The following is a 27132-nucleotide window of genomic DNA, read 5'->3' on the forward strand; positions in this document are numbered from 1 at the left end:
AGTGGGTAATATTTGCTCTTCTTTCAAACCAGTTAAAGGATTTACTTTTTTTAGCTCTAGGGTAGTCATGTTTTCTTCTATCAACAGAATTCAGAAAATGCTTTGCAAACTGCAGAATAGAAACACCAATAGAAATTCACAGAATAATACTGCTCCTTGACAGTTTTTTGCATATGCAAATGTCCAAAATCAGTAAGATTTCTGTGGCAGGGGAAAAGGTGTAATGAAGCTAAACACCTTCATACTTTAAATGGCACACAATTCCATCTATACAATGGCCTCCTGGTTTACAAAACAATGTGCTTTTTTCCCAATGCATGTAAAGGGCTTTACAAAAGAAAATATCACTTTCTAGCTTGATTACACAAGGCACAGATGGAGGTCTTTAGCTGATTTTTTTTTCCTCTTTTGTTTCATATAATGTTTGAACAGGATATCTGGGTAAGTTGATGATTTTATATGCTTTTGTCTTGGTCTACCCACTGACATAAACAGAGATTGAGTACCTCTCAAATTTCCAGTGTTTAGATAATAAAGTGTACTTAGAGAATCACCATAGTATGGACAGAAACACTCTTTTAAAAAGAGATGTAGGAATTATTTGCATATTGAAACCTTCGCAGAAATAACTATAGCTTGACAAAGTAGAAATCTGTCACCAACATCCTCCTAGAGTAGCCAAAGTAAATGTTTCCATCAGTGAATCTGGATTATGATGAATATCAGTAACAAGCTGTAACAACTCTAGAAAACACCTCACTTAGCCTTGTTGTTCACTTTTTATGTTTCATATACAATCAGGCAAAAAAGAGCACATGGGGTGAAGCAGCCGCCATGAGAGAGAGGAAATAATTACTTTTTAAACTCCACTAAATTAATGTTTCTTTCATACTGATAAACCTTGGGACCATGCCATTAGTTACTGTGACCTTCTCTTGGTTTATGTCCTTGTAACTAGCAACATAATATGGCAGATGTGCAGGTATTCTTATCGCCCCAAAACCCAGCCTTGTATGAAAAATACATTTGCATCTCCCAGCGTTGTTTAGAAAATACACTGGTGTATGAAGACCACATAATCAGGTCATCCAGATAAACAAAATGTATCTGAATAGAGTGGGTGTGATGGAAAATTCCCAGTGCAGAAGCAGATATGAACTTTTTCAGCTGTGGACACAAGCTGTGCTCTCTAATTTCTGTGAATCTCTAGTTTTTACTGATTGAAAGAACCTGTGAAGGACTGCACTGCTGACTCATGGGCCAGTGCAGTCACCTCTGTTAAGGTGATTTAGGTGTCAGTGGTAGACTTAGATAACTGGTCTTTACTGGTGGAATTGCTGAGGCAAGTTTTTCTACAAGCTGTTGCTCAAGCCAGAATTTTTTATCTTTTGCACTAGGTCATGTTTCTCCTGGTCAGGAAATGTCACTAGGTCATGTTTCTCCTGGTCAGGAAATGTCAAGTTTTAAACGTCAGAGGCACAGAAAAGCAGAATTTTGGGGAAGATGTCACAAGAGGGCTGAAAACATGGCTTATAGCTTTAGGAGGGACAGTCAGAGGACTGCATGAACTTAACATCGGAAGTGAGACTGGAAACTGAGCAGACTGAGCAGTAATCAAAGGAAGGTTTAAAGATAAAGGACTTTCCCCTTCTTGCAGCTTTTAATTTCTTATCTTTCCCTTACAGATAGGAATTTTTAACAAGCAGAGGAACACTTATTGCTAGGCTTAAATTAGTTTTCAGATAAAATCTAGATTATTTCTAACAAAGTAGGGGGAAAAAAAAGAATATGATAAACACTACATCTGTCAGTTCTCTATAAGCCAAATGACTGAGTCTTATTACAAATCTGCTGAACAGAGTTCATTAAATTAATTAAATAAAAGTGCAAAATAACTCATCATTTTTCTGGCTCATGAGCTTCAGGTCAGCTATCAGGCCATCTGCCCAAGAAAGTAATTTCTGAAGTCTAATGTTTTGCTCATTTCTGATGCAACTATTTGTGTTACCATTACTACTTCCCTGTTTATTTTCCCCACTAGAACATTGATCCTACCTAAAGGAAAACTGGTCTAAAGTGCTTATCTATAATCCTGCCTGCCAGAACCAGAACATTAATCCTTTGTGTGATTTCCTGTCTGAGGGAGCCATTCATCCACTTTCAGACTTTTCTTTCAATTATTTACAACAGGAGTAGTGGAAAGATGCAACTGTAGCCCTGTGATGCTAAGAGCTCTTATCACAAGAACTACCATACTGCTGAAAATAATTGCCTTTGTAATGTCAGAAGAGTCATGGTCAACAAATGTTCATTTCCCAGGAGAACCAGTGATAAATGTCATTAGCTTAGAAAATCTCTGACAGTTTGTCCAAACAATCTGACAACAACTATGAACTGGAACCAAAACAGATGGATGCCAGAAGTTCATAAAATGAACAGTATAGAAAAGGATCTATGTCACAATAAAAGTAGGATAAATACCTTACTCGTTAAAATGCATCAAACTTTCTCTGGAATGTGTTACTACAATAATATTCCTTCTCGGAACAGAAAAGCACTGACACTCCTGTTTCTTCCTTTTAAAGAATGTGCTTACATTGTTGTTATTTTACATAATTCCTTCAATTTTACCTTGCTAGAAAAAAAGAGATCATTTCCAAGCATCTTAATAAAAAAACATAAACCAGGCTTAAAATATATAAACATGGCTTAAAAAATCTTTTCTGCATAGTCTATCATGTTGGTCAGTGCTGTAGGCTTAGCTGGGATAATTTATTTCAGGTTAATAAAACTTTCTGCATTTCCTACCCAAACTACATTTTAATTTAGGCTTATAAGCATTACTGATTCAAAGCAGACATTTCAATCGTATAAGGGAATACACTTTTCTGTCCGGTTTTACATCAAGAGTCTTTGTGCCATCTACCCAATGGCCATTTCTGAAGGACAAAGTAAAATTCTTGCTCATGACAAAGGAAAGTTAAAAAAACGCTTTAGATGTAACGCATGTTCCACTTCCTATGCCACAGTGCTATTCCATTTCTTCTCTTTTCATTTTAAAGATTAGTTGCTAAATACATTTTTCATGTTCTGGTTTAAGATGCCTTTACAGTCCATTACAAACAACCAGCTGAAATGCTGCATCTTCTGGCAATAAGAAACACACTTCAGCTAATGACAATCTTGGAGAAGTTTCAGGTTTTGTATAAAATCTTTGGTTAATTTTTTTGCCAGTCCTCTCTAAGAAAACACTCTGGATTTCAATAAATCAAGCTAATTTACAAGATTTTTTTAAAGAAAACTTCATTTAATTAAGAAAATTTAAATTAATTCAGTTCATTTTTTAAAAAATACCTCAATAGCAATAGGATGTAACACTGTAATTCCTTATTTATTGAAGACTCCATTTACTCATCTGTGATAGGCTACCTAAAATGTTAATTAATGTTTACTAGGGAATGTCCTAGAGGAGAATAGCAGTGATTTTTTCTGGAAAAGTCATCCTGAATAATCTATTTAACTGTGCATTTTTCTGTTGCACATCTCAAACACTGAGTGCTGTATTATGTATGTTAGGATAATCATCTTGTTAGCCTTGTAACAGGCTCCTTATTTCAGAAATTCAAGCAGTTTTTCTGCTGTATTTTATCACAACTTCTCCCAGTGTGTGGAATTTCATGATTACAAATAATTTGAGTTGGGTTTTTTTGCATAAATGTAAATACCTGTATTTATGTCTAAATTTCAGTGTGGTCCACAGGAATAAGTTGTCAAGTCTGCAGAAAATTGCAGAGGCGTCTGTATGGTACTTTAACATTTCCTGCCACTATACAAACATTTCCTTCCAACTTCCTTAACTCCACAATGTGTATATAACAAACAGAATCCACTCCAAGAAATTCTGTTTTCAGTTGGTTCCTTCTGCCTCCTTTTCTCATTATAATGGGCCATGAAAGGGCAATTTAGACAGCCTATTTTTCAGGGTAAATGGATCTTTTATTAGGGCTTGAAGCTCAGTGTCCCACACAGAAAGCAGGTAACAAGAAACCTGTGAACAAAAATACTTCCAAAAGTGATAAGCAAGTTCTAGAGGAGTACAGTGTAACATTACAGGCAGTTAATATTGCACTTCCACCCTGTTTCTAGGAGGATATACAGACAGGATATAATCATGTAATCATGCCCAAATTGTATGACAATTTCTGCTAATCAGAGTGTTATTCAAATCAACCGTCTGTCCCAGTAAATTAAGTCTAATTTAAGTGCACTTCAAGTACTGATTTACAGAAGTTTTGTGCTAGTTTATTTCAATACACCATGATTAGGATGCATAAATACTCATCTTATTGATACCCATGAAACCCTCCAAGAAATTTCACATCTCATGAGAATAAGAATTTGTTCCATTTGCTTAGGATGAACCCTCTTTGAACCAGTGAAGTTGATACACCCCAAGGAAACTGATCACAATATGTTTTTATATTTTTAACTAGTTTTCACAGTATTCAAGTTTCATTGAATGGAATTGCACTTACATTACACCAAATTATATTTCCACATATGACCAAAATGTTCACATTAGAAAGGAAAGTGGGAATTATATTTCCACATATGACCAAAATGTTCACATTAGAAAGGAAAGTGGGAATTATATTTCCACATATGACCAAAATGTTCACATTAGAAAGGAAAGTGGGAAGTGGGATAATTTCTATTCAAGCTATGCATTTCCTGCAGAGGAGTTGACTGAATGGCAAAATGGTCTACTATAGCAGTGGCTCCATCAATCCAACTCCAGCAAACACAGCCCTTCAAGGTAAACTAACAGGTTCTTTACCTGTAGCTGACCAATTATATCACCCAGATTCCATCAATTCTGTTCCTGCTATAAGCACAGCCAATACAAATGACAAAAATTCCCCAAATTATTTCATTTTAGTAATGGAGAGATCTGGCTTTCTATTCCATGGCTTTCTATTTTTTCAGGGTTTCCAGCTTTTGTCCAGACATTCTCTAGCATGACAGATTCCTTCTCTGAAGAGGTAGATGAAGTGGTATTATGCACTTTGAATGCCACCTTTTTACCCTTTGTGTAAAGTAAGCTGTTTCCTTGTCCCTCATGGCCAGAGCATGGGCATCTCACACCAATCTTTTTTAAGATAGCTTTTTTCCAAACCAGGACATCTGTTCTTACAAGAATTTATCTGCTTGCCTCCTCTTGACACTTTCAAATAAATTTGATTGTAACTGAAATCAAGTGCAGCTAAATGCTACAATGCAAGAATTAATTTGCTCATGCTGCTAGTTTCTTATAAAGGCTGTTCATTAACCTGGATCAAACAAAGAGTACTTATGTGGGCCAGACTTCCCCCAGTAAGAATCCATGGAAAAATACCTACTAAACTCAATGGACAGTACATGAGGTCTCAGCTGAATATATTCATATGCAAGTATGTTTCCAGTTAGGCCTAACATTTGTCCATAGACCAAGTACTGATTGTAAGGAATAGGTAACATTAATAAACACTCAACCTTAGACCCAACATCTAGATGGCAACCAAAACCTAGGACTAAATTACAGCATTCATAGTCATCTGGTGCCACGTGTTTTGATTTACCTTAGGTTCAGATGCGCATCAGCATGAGGGTTCTCAAAGCCTGGAGGAAGCTGGCAACCTTCCTGCCCATATTCTATCTCATTTGTGAAAAAAACTTGTGGGAATTAAATATTGCAGGCACCTTGTGTGCGTTTCAGAGAGTGCTCAGTGTACAGCTGATCACTGTTTTGCACTTTTGGAGCTTGGGCCGATGATTGTGGCTCAAAAAGCAAAAAGCTCAGTGCTTCAACACAGCCCTAATGATTAATTTATGTACTTTAGTCCATTGAACAAAGAAGGATAAATCACAGACAGGTGCTCTCATTTATCTATGTGGTTTCATATGCAAAGACACTGCAATACACAAGGAAAATCCTCTGAAAATGCACTGAGCCCATTGAAAAAATATTCAAAATACAGAAACCACTAGCCCCCATTTTGCTTTACCTGAAAATAGTACAATCATAATCAATATCATCTACTGGGATACACCAACTCAACTTTTACCCTGGATCCAAGTCCAGTAGGCCTATATCAAATCAAGCTTTCTGAAATACAGAAGTTCTGTTCTACCAACTGGCAAAAGTTTGGGGAACCATAAGACAGAGGTCTGAAACATAATGCAATGAATTGCTCTTTAATCAAAATCCAAACCCACTTTTCTGCTGGGATTTTTTCTTTAAAAAAAATTTGCTTTTTTTAAGGGATTTTTCTTTTTCGTTTAGGGAAGGTTTTGCACATATCTCTGCAATTCTTTATTTTCTTAAGATTTGAAATCCTGTAACCACAGTTACTGAGAAAGACTATAACCACAGTCACTGCAAAAGAAAAATAACTGTTTTGCCTCAAAAAACCTGCTATTTTAGCATTCTATTTGATTGTTCCTTTGCTTTCTTGTTTATTTATTTTAGCCCAACTTCTTGCTTAAACAGATGAGAAACATTATTCAAGTATTCAAATTTATCCTCTCACAGAATTATAACCAATTTAAATTAATCAGCTATTCATTTGTGATCCTTTTTCTCTTCACTGCCACTGAACAGATTAAGGGATCAAATAATCTACTTCTTTGACACCAAATGAAATTCTCTATTTTGGCACTCCTACACAGATTGAATAAAACAGTAGCGTGAGATCTGTCCTGACTTGAAAACTCACACAGAAATTACTCTTCATTTATAAACATGACACAATCTAAACATTTAAATATTAGCATTTACTTCTACAGTAGACAAATAAGGGAGAAACATGAAGTGAGGGTACACTAGATTACAGATAGGAGTTACTTCAAAGATGTTTTTTGCATTAGAGGCAAATTTTTGTACTGAATTTCCCAGGTTAAAATATTTTATTTTACCATCCATGAAATGTCAGAGTGCAGTAAACCAAAAGCTGCATATTTTTGTTAAATCTTTAACAGCAGTGTGTGAAAGGGATAGCAAGCCTTTGCAAAGTGCCAGGTATAATCCAAGGACTATTCACACCCTACCTTCCTCAATGGATCTTTAAAAAGTACCTTTACACACATCAAAAATCATTTAAAGCCAAATGGTCAATGTCATGGGATCAGGCTTCACAATGAGAGTGGAAAATCTGGTCTTCTGAAGAGATGAGATCTCTCATCCTGCTTTTGCTCAATTAATGGGAAGAGCATGGATTATCATCTCCAGGTGTTCTTGCTAGGCTTTGTTGACTTCCCTAACATGAGAGAGGATGATGTGCAAATGACTGCCCCATTCTGCAAGGATACATCTGAAAGCAGTTATTTGCTAAATGGAATGAAATCTGATGAAATCTGGTTTTCCTACACAAGAAGAAATACTGGTACCTATTATTCTTACACATGGCTGCCTCATCTTGCCATAGCAGAGCAGCCACACTGTGTTCAAACTTCAAAACCAACCAAACAAAAAAAGCCACCACCCAAAATTACAGTAAATGAAAATCACTAACTTGTCCCAAACAGAGTGGCTGGCTGGCCAGCTTGCTACAGCAATCTGAAGGCTCATTCATTAAAAAAATTGCGCAAAGCTATCATTCTTGCTTTATGAGTATATTGACCAGCTAATGTGAGCCTCCTGCCAGTGGAAAAATCCCTCATTTTTCAAGAGAGATTTGAAGTGAAAATAAAGCTGGTTCACTTTTTCCATAGAGCTGTGAAAATTAAACTCTTTGCCAGGTAAGCTGAGGATACATATTTGTTTGAATAGCTGTACTAAAAATTAAAAAACAAAACAGGCGAACAGGGGTGCCTAAATTCATACTTTGGCACTTAAATAACCCAGCCATCTTACACGAATGTTTATCCATCTAGCACTTCCTCTCCATGAAACAGAAGTTGTTTCTCTTCCCCATTTGGAAAACTGAGTGCGTGGATATGACTTTGGATACTTGACCTTAGGCACTCAAGTAATTTTCCTTTCAGAGGTGTACAGTGGCATCTCTGGCTGCAGCCTGTGTCATGTTGCTGCCACTGGTTCACAGTGCTAATGCTGTTGGCACCATGCAATGTTTTTCAGCCTTACTGCTTAACTCCTGCCTCCTGCCTGGAGGTGACTGCACTCCACCAACATTCAATTTTCTAAGTATCAACTAATTTCCACCTTACAGACAGAGCCCTCACTACTGCTGCAGAAGCCAGCAGGAGCCAGGAGGATTTCTGTCTGTTTATGGGAATGTGACCTGAGATGCATAGTTTAAAAATGTGCAGATATGTTAAAAAAAATAAGAGAATGTTATTTTGAATTTTGGTAGCTCTCCTTTACATGTGTCAAAGTATCTTAAAATGGTCAGTACTGTCTGCACCTTTATATAATTCATAGCAGACTGGATAGGCATTACAGAATGGTAAGAATTTGGCCCTCAGGCACTGAGCAGGAATACAGACATTAAACGGGATGCTGAAACAGAAATGCTCCATTTTTTTCTTCAGTATTTCAGACAGTTAATCCAACAGCCATAATACAAAAGTTTATGCTACCATTGCCATTATCTCTCAGATAAGTACCCTTAAAGTCTACTTGGTTTAAACAATCTCAAAATTAAAAAATGTAGTAATACTGAGAACATAATTACACCCTTAAAAGCTAACCTATGACAGATGAATCAAAAACTTTTCTACTGTTTTTTCTTCTTCATCTCATCAAAGAAAAGGTAAGAAGCAGGTGGAAAATGAGCATTCATATTATTGCTTGTCTCTAATGACAAGGACTGTGTTGTGCAATGAAAAATCTTTTAACAGAGAAACAAAAAACTTCTCTAAGGTGGTATCATCTGTTGATGATACTGCTCCCAGAACTCTTGCCCTCAGTATGAGATTCAACAACATGAACATGAAGCCTGGTCACAAGGTAACTGCACTGCCTTAACCCTGGGTAAAGCCAAAAGCTCATCTCAGATTGAAGGCTGTACAGGTCTCTGCCGCGCAGCACACTATATCCAAAGCACATTATTTATATAGCACGTAGGATATCAGTATTCGTAACAGGAGAACTCCAGGATTCAGAAAGAAGACGGTTTACTGATTTTGGCAAAGTTTTGTGTGCAATAAAGAGGATGAGCCAAAGAAGAGTGAAAGCCAGTAAGAATATTCTAATACTAATTCTTTCGACTCAAATAACTTTTAATATAGTTTTATATTGCTCTTTCTTTTCTTTTTTCTTTTGTCATATGGCTATGTTTAAACAGCTCAGCCTGTGCTTTGGTTTCAAGAGCAAAGACAAATCTTTGGCTTGGCTTTACATTCAAACTTCGGAAAAAAACAAGGGCAATCTGAATTTAAAATAAAAATTCCAATTCCACCTCACTTTCATCTCTGTTTTCAAAAAGAAATAGTTTTCTGAAGAGTAGGTAATGCTACATATGATGTGAGAATGAAACATCACTATGCTTTTGAAGAATGGGAGACCTACAATCATATTGAAAAATTCCAGGCCAAAATTTCTGCTCCTATGAACTGGAACCATTCCATTGCATACAGTAGGGATCAGCAGCAGAAAATTTAGTCCCAAGAATATTCAGAAAAATTTTAAAGGCTTCTTAGATAATGCATAGTAGCAAAGACCTTTGAACTAGTAAAATGAGAGTTTTTAAGTGCCTAAGGATCCTTAATCATTTACAATTCATGATTACTTTATGTCCTCAGAAGATCATTATTTTAAGTGTTTAACATGCCACACAAATGACCTGGATAAATAGTAGAGGCCTTGCAAAAATACTTTCCAGCAATCTACTGTGTGTGAGAGTAAAGAGCAGGTTTCCCAAAGTGTTATTTTTCAAGGTGTTTGCTTGGCTTTCCAGCCATTTCAGACCTGTGCCCATCTCGTTTCCCCACACAAACATGTACAACTACCTCAAGCCATATTTATTTTGAAGCTCTCTACAACTAAGGAAGAAATCTGAAGGACTGGTTTTGGCAGTACTGTTCGAATAAAACAGATTATAAATATTTAACTTTTACAATGAGCATCACAGGAAAGCGCAATGTTGGCATTCTGTCACCTAATAAGGAAACGTTTTTATTATCGCTTACGTGTAGACAGTTCTGTTATTGTTTCTACATATAATGCATTGTATGCTTTGTGTTCTTTTTAATTTGGGAAAATTAAACATTGTTTAATGTCTTGACAATAATGCAAAAGGAAGCTCACTGCATGAGGCTCCCAGGAGGTTGTGAAGCTATTGCAATCAGAGCTGTTGCTAATTAAATCTGCCTATTGTTACAAAGCATTTGGGGCCAAACCAATCAACCACTGGCATAATTAATGTAGTTCACAAGGGCCTTTAGCAGTACTTGTTTTCATTAATCATGAGGAACAAACACAGGCTAAAGAAGAGTGGAAAAGCCTGTGTATTTACAAACCTGCTTACCTTGGGTCTCATTTGTAAACAACTACAGTACAGTCTCATGGCAAGCACCCTTGAACACTAGTAATTTTGTCTCATACATGTATGCACATTTTCATGAAGGTAACATGCAGGAGAAGACACAGGCTCTCCCTTGCATCAAATGGGCAAGCCTATCCTCTTTTGCTTGTGTTCTACATACATGTTTTACAATGACATATTAACAGATATAGTTTGCAGAATGAAGGGGAAGAATCTTTAAAGTTATCAATCAGTTGCAAGGAAAAAGATGTAAATCCAATGTCATGATTTACATGAGTGGGACACTGCGATCAACAAACAAAACAAAAGGCATGCAAAACTGGAAAAAAAAAAAGGTGCCTCTTCATTTAGAGAAATACCACTATTTCAATTGGTCAATACATATTTTCCTTCACTTCCACCTGATATACCGCATAAGTCTGTAAAGCTCTGTATTGTATTCTATAGTCCTGTACTAGGTGCTGTCTCAGCCATCTCTCTGATGAAACCTTTCTTCTGCTTGCATTGATCTGTCCAGACTGTGACAGCCCTGCCCAAAGCTGAGCCAGGATTAGAGCCCTGGAGTTCCTGGCTAGCTGCCCTGGATGTAAGCAATGAAACCACACTGTCTCCTTCCACTAGCTGACGTCAGATGCTTTCCCATACAACACTTTGTAGGCTGCTTAAGTCTCCACAATGATATCCTGAGGAAGTGATATTGGCACAAAATACAGTCCAAGACTCTGAGCACTAGTCAGTCAGACCAACAGCATTGACATTATGACACTTGGATTGAGTTTTATTTGAAAAACTCAGATGAGCTACAAAACAACTCACAGCTTTGGCTAAGGTGATGCATTCTTACTTAGGAAGCATTCTAACTTAGGATGAATTCTTATTTAGGAAGCATTGTTACTTAGAAGGGTATTAAATTAATGCTGAAAATATATTTCACTAGCTTTAGCATCAAACATGTAGTTGCTCCTACCTTTTGGTATCCTTCAGTATCCTACAGTATGGATAACACAGCTGGACAAGGTAGCTCTGAAACAGTCTCTGACATCCTACACAGATAGGTAATGACACCTTTCCAAGTTTACTCAATCTAGGAATCAGGCTCTCCTCCCTATTATTTGCAGTCACTGCTCAACTGGGTGCTTCTAAGAACTCTCAGCTTGGTTTTGGGGTCACTGTATTTTCAGAATGCAGCCTGCAAACTCATAGCAGGATCAACAGCCTTTTTTTCTTGGTTATTCTCCTCATAAAGCCTCCAGTTTTTGCCTCTGGCTGTCTTAGTTAAAAGAAGAAGATGAAAGATTAGAGAGATGGCAAATCAGTGTTACAAGAAATGTTAACCAGCATTTGAGATTGCACAATGATATCTAGTGAAAAATTGAGAAACAGGCAGTGAAGATCAGCTACTGACAGGAGAGAAACAAGACTGCAAAGAAAGGATTGGAAACATAATGGGAATTCTCTATACGCAACCAACTTTGAAGATTAATAACAGAGACTATGATAACATTTCAAAAAGCTCCAATAAAAGTAGGTATGAAATAAAATATAAATAAAGCTTAAATATAGTATTCTGATTCACCAACTTTCCTAATTATATAGGGGAAGAAAAGACCTGAAGCAAGGCATTTCCTCTCTAGCTTTGCAACAGGGGTTGCTCTATATAGAAGCCACACAGGCTCATTTTGACAAGAGTATTGGAAAGGTAAGTGCACCACGACATCCTTAGCACCATGGCTAGTTATGTGACATATTCTCTGATGTATGAAGGTATTTCTGAGTATTCAATTTTTCTGAATATAAATATGATTCACTGTGCAAAACACATCATCTGGTGACAATTAAGTTGTACATAATGATAAGAAAGAGAAAATACTTTATTCATCCTTTCAGCTGGCAATACCAGTGGAGTAGAGGAGCCCATGTGATGACAGCACATTCATTAAAGTCAAGAGAAATTCCACCTATGTAACAGCAGCAGGATTGGGGTGGACTGTCCTATTGTCACTAATTCAGCAGACTGATATACTACATACCAGCTACATTAGGAAATGAGCGTGCACTGTGTTTCCAAGAGAAGCCATAACACCAGAATCAGTCCTGTACCATTAGCATCCCCATAAAGAGAAAAACTTTTAAAAAATTTTAATAAACCCTCCAGGCCTGATTCACCTCTCTCCATTTAAGTCTTCCAGTGGTATTAGCCTCATCACTGCAGCAGAGTCACTCCTATTTACCCTGCTCCGAGTAAAATGAGGCTTCATGCCTGCTGAAACTAAATCATTGCCTCCTACAGTCATTTTCTATTATTATATTGGACTGTTTAGCTAAAGGGATGAACTACAGGATGTGTGACTACATTACAAGTCACTGTTCTGTACTGAAGATGTTGGTAGGGAAATGGGAAGAAGTGATCTTTCAAACCGCTGACATTTATACTGATATTTTTGACTTTGCTGCACCTCTGTTATGTCAATTCATAGGAACTTAAAATCATATCCTAAAAATGATCTTAGATTGCTTTTAAAATCTGACTAGAAGCCTCAAGAACAATGAAACTGTCAGTCCCTTAAACTAAGAGACAACCAAACAGGAGAGCAATGAGATTAGCAATTTTCTCATTACTTTCTGGCAGTCTGAGAGTATGACTTTAGCTACATAATGGGAGTTTTAGGAAAATCAGAGAGGAAACAAGATCCGAAGTTACGTAAATTTCTCCTCTCCAAACCAGTTAGGCAAGTAAACAAAGAGAAAGCACCCCTAGTCCCTTGCCAGCCAGAATAACTGGGCACAGGGATGTTCTGAAAGAGTAAACTGCACCAGAACAGTGTGGTCACCAGCCTCTGCCCACCTCTGACTCTGTTAAAAGTCTCCACTGATTCAGATTATGTGGATGAACTCGGTAAGCAACAGGTAAGCATAACCATCAGTCTTTGTCAGTTCTTTCATCTTTTGGAATTTGGTTTAATACAGATGTGAAAATTTGGCCTAATGTCTGAGGGAGACACTAAACCCTTCCTATGATTTGAACTTGAACAGATCTTGCAATTCTGAACTATTTTCCTTCTTGCAAAAACTTTACCTCAGATTTTGGAGGCACTTGAAGAGTTAATTTGATTTTATAGTCCTCTGCTTCCAGACCAAATATCAATGAGTTTGTTGCCCTGATCTAACTGGGTGTACTGGAACATAATTAAAGGCATTAAAAGTCACCCATGTTTGAGGAATTTATGTATTTATAATGCATTCTAGTCCCACAAAAACTGCATCTAATCATTCCTTCCAATAGAGGCCAATAAAAGTTCTTTCATTTTGATAAGTTGTTTTTACTCACTGAAGAACAAGTCTAGAAAGTTTAAATATCACTTAGATCTCACTGGAAAGCAATGGTACAAGGTAAGTCACTGTTTAAATGGCAAGAACGTAAATTTTTTCATAGCTTGTTATGACTGTAATACAGTTGGTTGAAAAATTTTTTTGACTGTCTGCTGGAAAACCAAGTATTTGAATAAAACTATGTTTTTCATTTAAAGTGTTTCTCTTTGATAAAAAAGGGAACAAAACAAAACCCCTCAACAAGCTGTTTGTGTTGAACTTCACAGAGAACCACACAATACAAGATTCTTCAAGCATCTGAGTTTATAAAATGGGGAGATGATTACCTTCTACACATACTAAGGACCCAGCCCTCAAAAAAGGAAGAACTAATGAAGTTTTAAAATTACAGCTCCAACAAGGCATTATAATGTACCATCAATATTTTGAGTTTTGAGCCAAAAACATTCAGTTATTTGAAGATATTTTTAACTGAATTTTTTGTCTTGAAGATGCACTTCTTTAGATGAAAATACATATGTTTAAAAAACAAGTTCTCTATTTAGTCATGTGTTTTCCACAGAAGACTGCATTTTCAACCAGTCTGGCATATTAAGCTTTGCCCTCTCTTTTCTCTTGTTTTGACCAAGAGAATTTGAGATCTGCAATTGAATTTACAGCCTTAATTGTATTTAAACATAGTTTTATTTGTGGATGAGTGCAGATACTTAGCCTGCTGTTTTTAAACTAAAACAGGTATTAAAAATTGCTTAATGAAAAGCAGTGGTCTGTCTCTTCAACCACTGCTTCTTCTCCAGTTACACAGAAATCTAGTGCATTGTGGAAACAATACTTAACGTTATTCCTAGGCAGTTATTCCTACACATTGCAGAATGAAAACAGTGCCTAACATTTATCTGGAGCAGTCTGATTTGAGAGGTGACAGAGCACAATGTACAGAGTGCAGTAAGATGTAAAACAAGCCAGTTGGGAGACAATAGTTGGGGTATAGATGAGAAGATCAAAAGTGTGTTTATGTACCTTAGTAACATTATTTGCCTACAAGAACTTCCCTTGCTCTGATGACCCCTGGTGTGGCTTTGCCTGGAAAGGAGGCTCTACATTGGAAACTGTAACCAACAAAAGAATCCAGTACACTGCATTCAGGACAGGGTAGGGTAAAGGGTCCATAGATGACAGCATTAACCTTGGACCTTAACAGTCCATAAAAGCAGACACTGCTGTAAAGAGTCAGACTAATGCAACAGCTTCATTGCAGACATGTGGCCAGTGCACAGATTTGGGGGTGAGTTCCACCCATCACATAGAAGTCACCATACAAGCTGAATTTCTCTTGCTTTTGTACCAAACAGAGAACACTAAAATTACTGATGAAGCCTCCAAAAGTTCCTGCATCACATGGCAATTTGTTACAGAATTAAGGAAAAAGCCAAGAATTTTTTTGAAAAAAATTAAGCAATGCATGAACTGTAACACAAGCTGTCAGTCCCTTCAACAGTTTTGTTCAGAGATACATGGCTTGGCAAATAAGAAATATAGAATTCATATGTGATAAATCATCCAATTAAAAATCCCTCCAAATTTAAGCTGCCATGACTAGCCATAATCTGATCTACCAGGGAACATTACATGCGGACTGTGGTCCTCCCACAGTCTGTATTTCCATTAACAAGTCAGAACGTTTTTTGGGCAGATCAAGCAGTAGAATTCCACAGTCCATATAACTGGTTTTAGCTTCTTTTTAAAAAAAAGCTTATTCCGTTATTGGAAGGGTAGATAGCTGGTTATTTGACTTATCCTGATAGAAGAAAAAACTGCATCTCTGCATAGAAAATTTTCTCCTAACTATCAGGTCACTGCATGATGATGGAACACCTGGCAGCTCTTACTGTTTACCCTGTTGGAAGACCTATCTTCCACATACCACCCAGCAACCATAGTGCATCCATAGCCAGAACCAGACTGTCTTGACTGAAGGTTTTATCTATTTCCCAGAAAGATTATGTCATTAGATATGATCCAGTCTAATATGTTTCTGTGCATTAACATGATTTACATTATTTTTTTCATCTGTCACTAAAATACAGATCATTAACCTGACATTCCTCTTAAGATTTATGGACCTTATTGATGTTTTTATGATTATGCAATCTGATGTCTGGCAAACCATAGAAAGCTGTGGGTAGGTGGAGGAGTGCATGTCTGAAAACTAAAGGAGAACTTCAAGCAGGACGGTTTTGTCATTTACTTGCTGTAGCAAGTAATGTGATATAATTTAAAATGGTCAGGAAAGATTACTATCTTTTGGCATCAAATTTTAACACATGCAGTAAAATAGAAATTATCAGCCTTGCATAAAACAGATTTTTTTTTCCCTCCCCACAGTGGGGGTCCAGTAAAGCCCTGGAAACATCCTGAGGATAAAGAACATCAACTGGATGTAAAACAGAGCTCTTTTTCTAATGGTTTAGGATGGGAGGGTCTTCCCCTGTAGTGGGAGGGAAAAGCTGGAAATGGCAGTGCTTGATCTTTTTTAAGGTTTTGAACTAATATGTAAAATTAAAATGAAGATAAATTAAAATCCTTGTGAAAAGGATTATAAAAGATAGGACAGTTCTATAACAAGCAAGATCCAGCAGCCTATGAATTAAGAATGAATCATAATATACAAGCAGTGTGGGGAGGTCTGGAAAGTTTAATCTTCTTGGACGACTCTGAAAGAACTGAAAGAAAACAGCAATTTTCCTTTACCAATTTAGGTCAGGCAAGGCAAAGCAGAGCAACGAAAAGAAAGAGGAACAGAATAGGAAGAGTGATTTTGTTCACTGGTGAAGAACATGAAGAGGTTGAAGAGTACTGTTCCCTCTTTTGTAACAGGTAAATCACGACTAGAGTATCATTAAAAATTGCTGCTGAAAGTAATAAAAAGTTCTCTGTTAGGAACTAAGTCAACCATTTACTGATTGGCTGGAGTGATGTGAGCATTCAGTCGTTTTTAAGCTGTTTTTCAGCTGCCAGAGGGTATCTTGCAAGCAATATTTGGAAAGAATTCTACTCTAAAACTATTGTGGTTCTTGAAAGAAAAACAACAGCAAATGAAGGAGAAGTAAAGAGAGCTTCCTCCTGCACTTTAAAATATAACAGTAGTGCATATAACAAGCTGTGACAGCGCCTCATGGATCTCCCTCCCCAGCAGGTTCTTAACAATGCTAGGTTTAGAGTAAAATACAAATACACACAGAATAATTAAGTTCCTTCTTGAACTCTAAAGGGAACATTTAGTGAATCAGCTACAAGAGTCAACTCAAAGAGTCTGAGAAGGCCATTAGATTGTGTTTTGGAAGCTTCCAGTCTTCATCTGAGTATTTTTACTAAAATTCCATACAATGCTTTTCTCTTTAACTGCCATGCAGCACTTTGCTGAGAGAACAGGCCAAACAAATATTGTTCTAACAGCTCATGTCTTTCATCACCCACAGACTTTACAAGGCCCAAAAGGCAGATCTATGGCTGACATAAAATATTTGGACTTGCTGTAGATGTCATGAAATAAAGCTAGTGCCTTTCCTTGTGTAGGGAACTGACACACAGATAAGCCCAAGGTAGAAAGTTCACAGTAAAAATGTCTGGACTTGAATTTGTCTAAAATTTAGTAGAGACAGACTGCCATTTGTTATGGACTGAGTTCCCATTGACAGAATGCCTGTGTTGATTTGATAGCCCTTTGGGATGTTTGAAGACATTTAAAATCAATACTCACGCCTTCTATTCTACTTTCCTTTCAGGGTTTGAGAGTTTTAGGGCTTAAGCCAATTCCATTTCAGATACTCTGGATTATCAAACCTCTGTGCCAGAAGATGCAGATCTCCAACAGGCTGTTGTAACTTTTAGCCCAAGACAATGTCAGATACTCTAGGCAGGACATGGATATACTTCAACAATTTATTACTAGGCTTTTGACTTCAGCTACAGCTAATGACTGCATTTACAACACAAGTATTTACAACACAAGTAATTACTGTGGTTGAGTGTGGCTCATACTTCACCAATTGTTGGAAAGAAACACTGTCTTTAGGGCTGAAATGAGCTAGTAACAGACAAAAAGCTCCAGTTTTTCTGTTTAATTCAGTGGTTTTCAATTAATGGACCACTTCCACTCAGGCTCTTTCCCTATGCAAGTCTACTTTATGTATTTGAAGTCCATTTCTGAGTGTCCAGTATAGGCATAATATATTAAGAGCAAGCAGGCATCATCCTCACCTGCTCCTCCTTTAATGCCAAATACAAACAAATTTGAGAATGGAAGATTCGCCAGGGTTCTGCAAGTCTAACAAAAGTCTTCCTAGGAACCCCTGCTGAAAAAGACAGGCAACAAGCTTTTAAAATACTTTCTTCCCCCTCTTGCCTATGTCCTTTCCTCACTTTTTTATGATATCCATTTTGATTTCCTTCTGTTATAACTGGTTTCATATCTCAAATCTCCACATTGTGAAATAAGCCTAATTCAAAATATTTTTAGAAAGCTTCTAACTATTTTGTAATAAATATGTAAGTGGAAACATTCAACTGGATCTTAATTTTTCCTTGCTAGCTCACACAGCTTCAACTGCAGGTAATTTATCTTCAGTGAACACTAAAAGCAACATCTGGAAAATACAACAATTAATGAGAATAAGTAAAAAGTCACTGAGCTGTTACACAGTTTTCTGTCTCTAGGTTATTAATTTTCCTTTGCTTAGAAAGGAATGGCCCTTAGAATTGATATAATTGGGCAGACACATGAACTCTTACATTTATTTCCTTTGAAAGAAAATGGTTTCTTGGGGAGGCAGGGGGTGTTTATGCAAGGTTTTTTTAACTTTAGGACTGACTTTTGTCACGATAGGCAAAACAGTAAGAAGTTGGTCAGGTTGAGTTTGGAATGAACATGAGCATTGGAGTATGGACAACAAAATAAGTAAGCTGACAAGACAGACTGACAACCAACATTGTTTCCATGTGAGAAAAACTCTAATGTAAAAATGCTTTGAAGCTGTCAGATGACATGGCAATAAAAACTACATTCACCTCTTAGAATGTTACTCTGTCATATTAATCAGTCTTACTGGCACACTTTGCCAGCAGATTCAGACTATACAGACAGATAAATGCAAGCAGCTATTTTGTATAGATACAGACACATAATTATCACTTTAGATTTCATTATTTTAGTCTATTAAGAAGAGATTCTCAGCAGACATCACAACATTTTCATTTGCATTAGCACCGAGTCTATAATACATTACTGTATATGCACATCATTGTTATCCCAGATAGTGTTTTGAGAATGAAACTCTTGTTGGATCAAACTCTCTGGGACTAACTGATAAAATCTTGCAACAGATTTTTTAAGTCCTGAAAATAGTGTGTAGCAAAAAGGCAGCAATAAAACACCACTCCATTGTGTCAGAAAATTAAATAAAAAGGGTTTCTGTCCCTTTCACATGTGCACAGGTGAAGTAAAAAATTGTGACAATGTTAATTCTACATTACCAGAATAACCATATTAAGAGGTTTGAAATCTGTGTACTCCTGAAATCACTAGCACCAGAGTCTGAGGAGACAATTAATTATGATTTAGGATTCTTCATTCTGGAGGAAAGATGTCATAATCACATAAACCTGACCCTGCCTCAGAAGCCTTAATGGCAGATCAGGCTTTTCTCTGGGTCAACCCTATTTTATGATGGATTATGTATGGCTTGTCCACTAGCACCTGCTTAAAGCATATAAGCATAAAGATAGCAGAAATCACAGAGATGGCACAAACACTGCATCCCTTGTCTGTGTGGTTCAGATGAAATGTGAACTATTGGGTCAACAAAGAAAGGCAACAATTTCTTCCTCTCTTCTGTTTTGGTCATACTGGTCATACGGGATTATCAATACAACAAAGACCAGTTTTACAACCCCTTTACAATGCTCATTAAATACACAATCAACAAATATAGGATCAATGAACAGATAAATCATTAGCACTAGGATACTATTACATCACTACAGAAAAAGATGAAAGTATAATAATAATAGAATAGAACTGAATAGTAAACAGGTGAAACTGCACTGTGTTTTAGCCACTAGAACAATATTCAAACATTTTTTTATCGTGAATTACATTATCATCAGAATTTCTAAGGTCTTTAAGTACCTATATATGTATACTACAGGTTACAGATGACTTTTTCTTTCCTATATTTGCAAAATTAATGAAATTTTACACTAAGTATGGTTTATTCTGTGGTGTACAGATTCTACTGAGAAATTCCTGAGTACTTTAAGAACCTTTTTGAACAACGAAAATGTTATCACTTAAACTAAACCTATTTATTTCTCAGCAAAGTGCTCCCACAACAGACTATTCGAAAATAATGGCTCTCAAATTCAAGCTAACAAAATGAATTTGAAGTTTCACTGGGCATTGTGAAAAGAATTAAACTACACATTCTTTGTCTATACTCAAACACAAAAAAAGGTGCACAACCTCTGAAAAATATCACACTGTGTTGCCAAGAATCCCACAGGGATATAACCTGCTGGTAGAGCAGATTTAGCAAGGAGAACCTAAGAGATTTACAGTCCACCCTGAGCTGTCCTCAGGAAAGTGGATATTCCCTGTTAGGAGATGAGAAAGTATCTGCACTGTCTTCCCCACTCATAAAGTGCTTGGATTTCCAACCAATACTGGTGTGGGACTAAGTTCAACTAAAGCACAGACACCTTAATAACAGCTACAGATGTAAACTAGTCACCTTGCCTAAATTCCTAGCAAGAATTTAGACCCTGAGTTCATAGACACACAGCAGTGTAGGCTGTGTCTCAATCAGAATCCATGTAGTCCCTTGTTCAATGTTTTCTGTTTATTTTCTATAGCTGTTGGTAAAATTCTTACTTCTGTCAATCCAATATGGCAAATCCACAATGTTTTCTGTGAAATGGAGGAAGAAATTAGGTGCATGGGGGTAGTTATAAAATATTTACAAAGGCACTGTGACACATGTATAAAGTATCTCAGCAAAACCTATTTTAGCAATGAGATGAATAGTCTAAGTATGGAAAGAAAAAGTATTTTGGAAATCATCTTAAATGTACCAAAACATCTTTTGAGATGTTTCTACTCAAAACAGCCACTCTAAACAGAGCTATTGTAACATAATCCAGTGTTGATGGCATTTTCTCCAGGAGTAAAATTTTGTTTTCAAAAACTAATAGGTTAAATACCACTCCACAAATGCCTTAAGTGAAGGCAAAGGCCTATTTCTCTGAGCCAACAAAAAGAACATACACTAGAAGGCATTATAGAACATGGATATATAATCCACTAGTTTCATGCCTTGCATCTGTGAGTCTTGCAAATGCTATTACTCTGTGCTAAATTAATTTAGGCTCATTCAGTCAAATGAATGCACTGGAGAACTAATATAAACTAGAATTTCCTGAGCCATTATTTTCTATCTTTCAAAACCTAAAATAAGTTATGCTGATTTTGCCAACTAATTGTAACTGGCAGGTCATTTGCAGAATAGTAAAAGCAAACCACTTCATGGTTAAAACAAATTTAATGTATTAATTAAAACAAGTTTAATGTATTAATTTGTGACCTTAACTTACAAAACCATTTTCCTAAGGAGATTGATTTCTCAGCTCAAGACAAGTTTGTAGATCACATGTTGATCATGATACATTAGAACATATATTCAAGTACAAACTAGCAAGAAGAAAGCAGTATAGACTAAAATAGTAAGTTGGTAAATAGGATATAAGTATCTTGCCTGAAATTTTAATTTTGTCTTTTTTTAGTGATGTTCTATAGGCAAGGCTAGATGATAGTGTTATTTGCACCTCAAGAATTTCTCTGACAGCACTAGGATTACTATAGAAAAAAAAGGAAAATTTAGCCCATTATGAATAAATTTGGCTTTGTGTTTTGTTTTATAAACACAGTTCCTATGCAGAGATAAATTTTCCTCATTTTCCTCAGACAAATACTTTTCAATAAGCTTTCTGATGTTTATATGATCCAGTCTGAATCAGAGTTTACTAAGCTAAGTGAGTGAAGAAGACATCTATAGTTATCCTTTATATTGAAGCCTGAAAGTGGGAAGATGGCAAGTTTACAATCTACTGGATTCAGTGGCAAGTTCTTTCCTGCTCAGTACACAAAACAGTCCAAAATTGATTCTCTGTAGATGTTCCCAAAAGCCTTGGTGCCACTCTGAGAGGTAATAAGGGAAAAAATCTTACTCTCTTTTTTTTTTTTTCAAGACCTTAAAAACCTGCCTACAACAATCAGTGAGGACACTGTTTTTAGCACCTGGATTCACCTTTATTGATTATGTCAATCTGGCACATCAGATACAGCTACAAATTATGGAAAGGCTTCACAGTATCTCCTGAAGTAATTCTGCTAGTCCGGGTACGGCATCACCATTGTGAGCAAGTCCTGTTAGCAAATCTAAGACAATCATGCTTTTAATAATGGGCTAGGAGTCTCAACAGAGGTAAACTATGCTTCTGATTCCTCTTCTCTAGGAAATGTGTTTTTAGATGCACTAGAAGTTACCAGTTCCCAGAAATAAACCCACCTTTTTTATTTTGTCTTTGTGTGTGCACTTGTGTGTGTATATGGGTTTGTGTGTGTGTTGAAGCTTTGGCAGCTACACTGCAAACTTAAGAAGTCTTGCTTTAGTCTCTAGCACTGTAAAAATTAAACAAACACTCCTAAGTGACAAATTTCTACAGACATATTTTATGCTACAGAAATCCCAAAAGAATTCTGTTCTTGCCTACACTGACTAAAGAAATGAAAAATTAAATCTCCAGCATGAAAAGTATTTGCTTCAAACTCTTGTCTACACTGTTTAAGTTCCTTACCTTAAGTGCCTACTGGAAAATCAAGGAGAGAAAAATGATTAATAATTATTGCACTGGCATTAAAAATAGCTTATATAAAGGAATCTTTCAACCTTTTAGCGTCTTGCGTTCTTTCTTATGATGATTGTTCATCTTTTCTAAATGCTTTTGGCCTCAATTCAATAAAATACTTAAGCACAGTACTTAATGTAAAGCATACTGGATTTGAAATGTGGTTTGGAATGATTTACTGAATCATAGCCTACATCATTATTGTTTCCTTTCAAACTATACATTTTTGCACAGAAATAGAAACTATGAAGATTCTCTAAAGTTTATGCCACTGAAAGGAAGAAGCAATGAGAAAGGCACCAAAATTTATCATCTACCAAAGCACTGAATTTATCTGAATACTATAGAGAATTCAGTCTTAGGACATTCACCTGACATTCCTAGTCCAGGTTTAAAAAAGCTCAATTCTAAACAGTGATGAAAATAAGTAAAGCAAGAATTCCACATTTATTTTTTAAAAAGCAACATAATTAATTCACATCAAACTAGTGATCAGGTTGTAAACAGCAGGTGACTAATGTAGTAAAAAGCAGGTAACACTGTCTTTCCAATTCCTGCACACTGAAAACTGGCTTCTGATGAGAATTTGCTTCTTTTCAGGTTTGCTTTCTAAGATTCGCCACCAAACAACAGTAATCCACACTGTCGTTTTACAAGCACCTTCTTGATGCATATCACCCAAAAATAAGCAGATAACAAAGAGGAAGATAATTAAAAAGAATGTAAAAATAAATGTCTGACCCTCTAAACAGATGCAAATAGATATGAACCAGAGACTTTAGTGGACTAATATCATTTTAGCCATATAAAGCCTGGCCAAAAGTACTCCTCTATAAAGGAATGTATGATGCATGAGCTTAGTAAATCATGACTATTGCAAATCATTAAAGCACTATCATACAACGAGAGTGGAAGCATGATGGTTTTAAAATGGTTCATGTACACCTTCACAGGCACTTTGCAAAGTAAGGATGACCTAAGTTTCTTACCTGAGCTTTTATTGGTTTTGTTCTGTCTACTCTTTACTTGCTCAGTCCATAAGGTAGGATAACGAGAAGCTATATCTAGAAGAACAAAAAAAAGGCAACAGAAAACACTTTATAAATGTTAACATTTTTAAAAGTTATTAGCAACTGAATAGGAGCTGAGTTTAAAGAAACATGGACCTTAAAAAAAAGGGCCACATTGGTTTTTATTAGGGCAGTAAAGATTATTATTCACGCAAAGGCATGAATAGCCCTTTCCTTTCCTATTCATACAGAAGATTTTTCAATCTAAAAGTTCAATAAATACTTTTAGATGAAAATTATTTTTAATTAAAATGAAAATGTCCTACTCTGGACCCAAAACATATAATGGCTGCAGACCCAATTCTGCAAGATTAGCGGTGAATGATAAGGCAGCCACAACATAGGACTATTATTGCTTCTTTAATGGCAATTAATTTCTCCAGAGGCAAATAAGCCTCACAAAACATCAGCCTCAACAGTGATATTACTAGTCATTATGCTGAGGACAGAAGTTACCCTCTGACTTGTTTATTTGAACATAGAGTTTTAATCTGCACTTTGGCTCAAGTTTGAAACCTGTGTCTGCCCTCAGTCACGACAACTAAAATTGCTCATGTTGGTCTCCACAGGTAAAATCTCATCTCCAGACTATCATACATTGTGTTTGTTGTCTTTCCTGTTCCTAAAAAAAGAACAGATGTTTGCACTTTCTTGCAACCTCCCCAGCAGTTGTAGACACTCCTAGGATGGCATTTTATGTTGTGGAATACAGTCCATAACTGCACAGTTTAATACCACACTGTTAAATTCGCTCACCTTCTTCATCACCTTGAGGCTGAGTCTCCAGCGCAGGAGCTGAGGCATCATCTGAATTCAGAATGGAAAAGATTTGCAAGGAGACTACAATTATGAGAGTAAGCTAAATAAGTGTACATACATGATTGAAAATAATGATTTGCACATAGCCCCGGCCAGTAAACAATAATTTAAACATTCTTCATAGGCAGTACACAGCATAGATATATTAAATGTAAAGACTATGTTTTATAAATGGAAAGGGGTTTGAGGTTATGGATGATGAATTTATTGCAAGTTCTTTGGTGATGCATGAAGTGATCAGGTTGCTCTCTGGAGTGTAATTCTTCACTTCTAATGCTGCACACTGATACCTAAAGATTATAACTGAAAAATGAGCATTTCTAAAGAAAATAATTAGATAAATGTATAGAAGAAGTGAGACCTGCAAAAGCAAAAACAGTCTGGAAGGAATGAGTGGCTGCAGACACCTTAAAATCAAAGGGAATTTTAAGTACAGCAGGATGTATTCAAGAATCAAGTTGATTTACAAGTAAGATTCACAGATTATATAACCAGAGTATTGTTTGCACAACTGTTATCCTCTGGTTAGTATTCTCCATCCACCCACTAGCAACCATTACTGCAAGAAATGAGGGAGGGAAAATTACAGAAATGACAAGAAGATGTGAGTCATTTTAGGTTCAGTAAAACACTGTGGACGTAGTGCTGGAAAAGAAAAATTAAACAAAAAAAACTATTTAAACAAGCTTTTGCTAAACAGAGTGGCACCAAAGACCCATCTTTACTTTATTATGTTTTTGTTATTTAAAACTATTGCAGATGTGGGGTAAATATGACTCAGGAGACCATGCTAGTACATATTTTCCAGTCATACTTTCCTGTGGCATGGAGCTAACTCCAAGACCAAGGTGCACTGCAGTAAACAGCATCTTCCCTGCAATGGTTTTATGACCATTTCTTGCAGTTTCACAAGTGGATGTCAGACCAAAATAGTTTCCAGATTGTTTTCTTGGCATTTTCATGGAAGACAGAATCAAAGGTAACTGAGAAGCTGCTTCTGGCGTGTAGCCTTACCTGGGTAAAAGGAAGCAGCAGCTTTTAGGCTAACACACTCTCTCTTTCCTTTCCTTTCTGCTAGTGCAATTCCAAGAGTCTCCTGCTCTCTTTGCTATCACCGTCAGTGCTTGGAGTAGTTTTAATTCTGTGTTGCCTTTAAATCATGCAAAAGGCTTGAGGTCACTCTGACCTTTGCCTCTAAGGGTCACAGTCTAGGTGACAGCAAATACAGGCACCAAGCAGATATTGATAGCAGGTAAAACCAAATTTCTAGCCATGGAATAGTGATCTTTATACAAAACCAAAGGAGCAGCAGCGGGAGGTTATTTTCAATGCAAAATGATCTAACCAAGGCATAAGGAGATTTATTTTAAGAGTGCTCATTCTTCGTGTCCACACAATGGCAGGATTCTTTGCTCCAATACTATGAAAGATTGTCACTCCTCATTAGTTTTGCTGGCATTTCTGTGGTGTCCTCTGGGTGGTGGAATAAGACCATTGATTAATTTCAGAGAGGCCATCAAGCATCCTACTGTACTGAAAGTCAAGACACATATTTAGATCATCGATCAGTACGTGATTCAGGAAACCCACTATTTCAGAAAGCAACTTACAGTAGGCAGATATTTCCCAGAACCAAGCCAGAAACCGGGTCTGCATTTAAATGACACTTTTCTAATCATCTTTTGGTACACTATTTCAGTTTGTGACACATTTAATCTTATGCAATTACCTGAAATTCAGCATAATGCTGCAACTCAGTGATAATCGGCCCAATCAAAATCAGGCTCCTGAACTTTGTAAAAGAAGCATTTAAAACAGTTTTGGTGTTGCTGTTGTTGTAATACAACATATGTTCAATGACTGATATGAATTAGATATCTCACAGACTAATTGCACAATTCTTCCTGGCTGGCACATTCACACTAGTCTATGTATTTAAACATAAACCTGTTTAAATTCTGTCTGCTGTCAGAGTTCAAGAACACAGTCCTGCAGTCAGTTAAGAATCAAAAAAAGGGATGCAATCCCAACTCTGACACCTGTGCTTTTCAGAGTATAAATATTTTCCTTGGATAGAGGAAAGAATTGTGGAGCCAGAGAACATACTTAAGGGAATAAATTTTAAGCTTCATTTCTGTTCAGTTTAATGTTTAAATTTACAAACATGCTAACAGAGCCCCTGATCTCCAATATCTGCAGCTGGAAGTTTTCTTTCAGTATTGGAACACCCAGAGAAAGCAAGGTGCACAAGTACAACAGATATGGCTCACCAGCTCCATATCTATGAGATATCTTGGAAGGGGAGGCTGTCTCAAATCTATGCTGCCTCTTGAGGAGAATCCTCGAGACCACACCTTGAAGGTCTGAAGCACGTCCTCTGGAGCACTGAGAACCCCGTGAACCAGTCTAAGCTTGCTGGGCCACAATATGGGCAGACACCCTTTGTTACTCCACAGGAACACGTGGAG

At 36.7% G+C, this 27132-nt stretch overlaps 1 protein-coding gene across 6 annotated transcripts in view; it reads right to left on the reverse strand.

Annotated features, from left to right (window-relative positions):
* Positions 1-27132, reverse strand: part of SMOC2 (SPARC related modular calcium binding 2) — a 138081-nt gene that overhangs the window by 43061 nt on the left and 67888 nt on the right. For 4 of the 6 annotated variants that reach the window (XM_063151709.1, XM_063151707.1, XM_063151708.1 and 1 more), the window contains exons 6-7: positions 24602-24685; positions 23765-23839 (exon numbers count right to left, since the gene is read on the reverse strand). In XM_063151709.1, coding sequence (XP_063007779.1) covers positions 23765-23839; positions 24602-24685 — 159 coding nt within the window. The remainder of the gene's footprint in view (positions 1-23764; positions 23840-24601; positions 24686-27132) is intronic. The other 2 variants (XM_063151711.1, XM_063151710.1) reach the window with 1 other exon arrangement.

Source organism: Melospiza melodia, chromosome 3 (assembly GCF_035770615.1).
Source record: "Melospiza melodia melodia isolate bMelMel2 chromosome 3, bMelMel2.pri, whole genome shotgun sequence".
Taxonomy (NCBI): Eukaryota; Metazoa; Chordata; class Aves; order Passeriformes; family Passerellidae; genus Melospiza; species Melospiza melodia.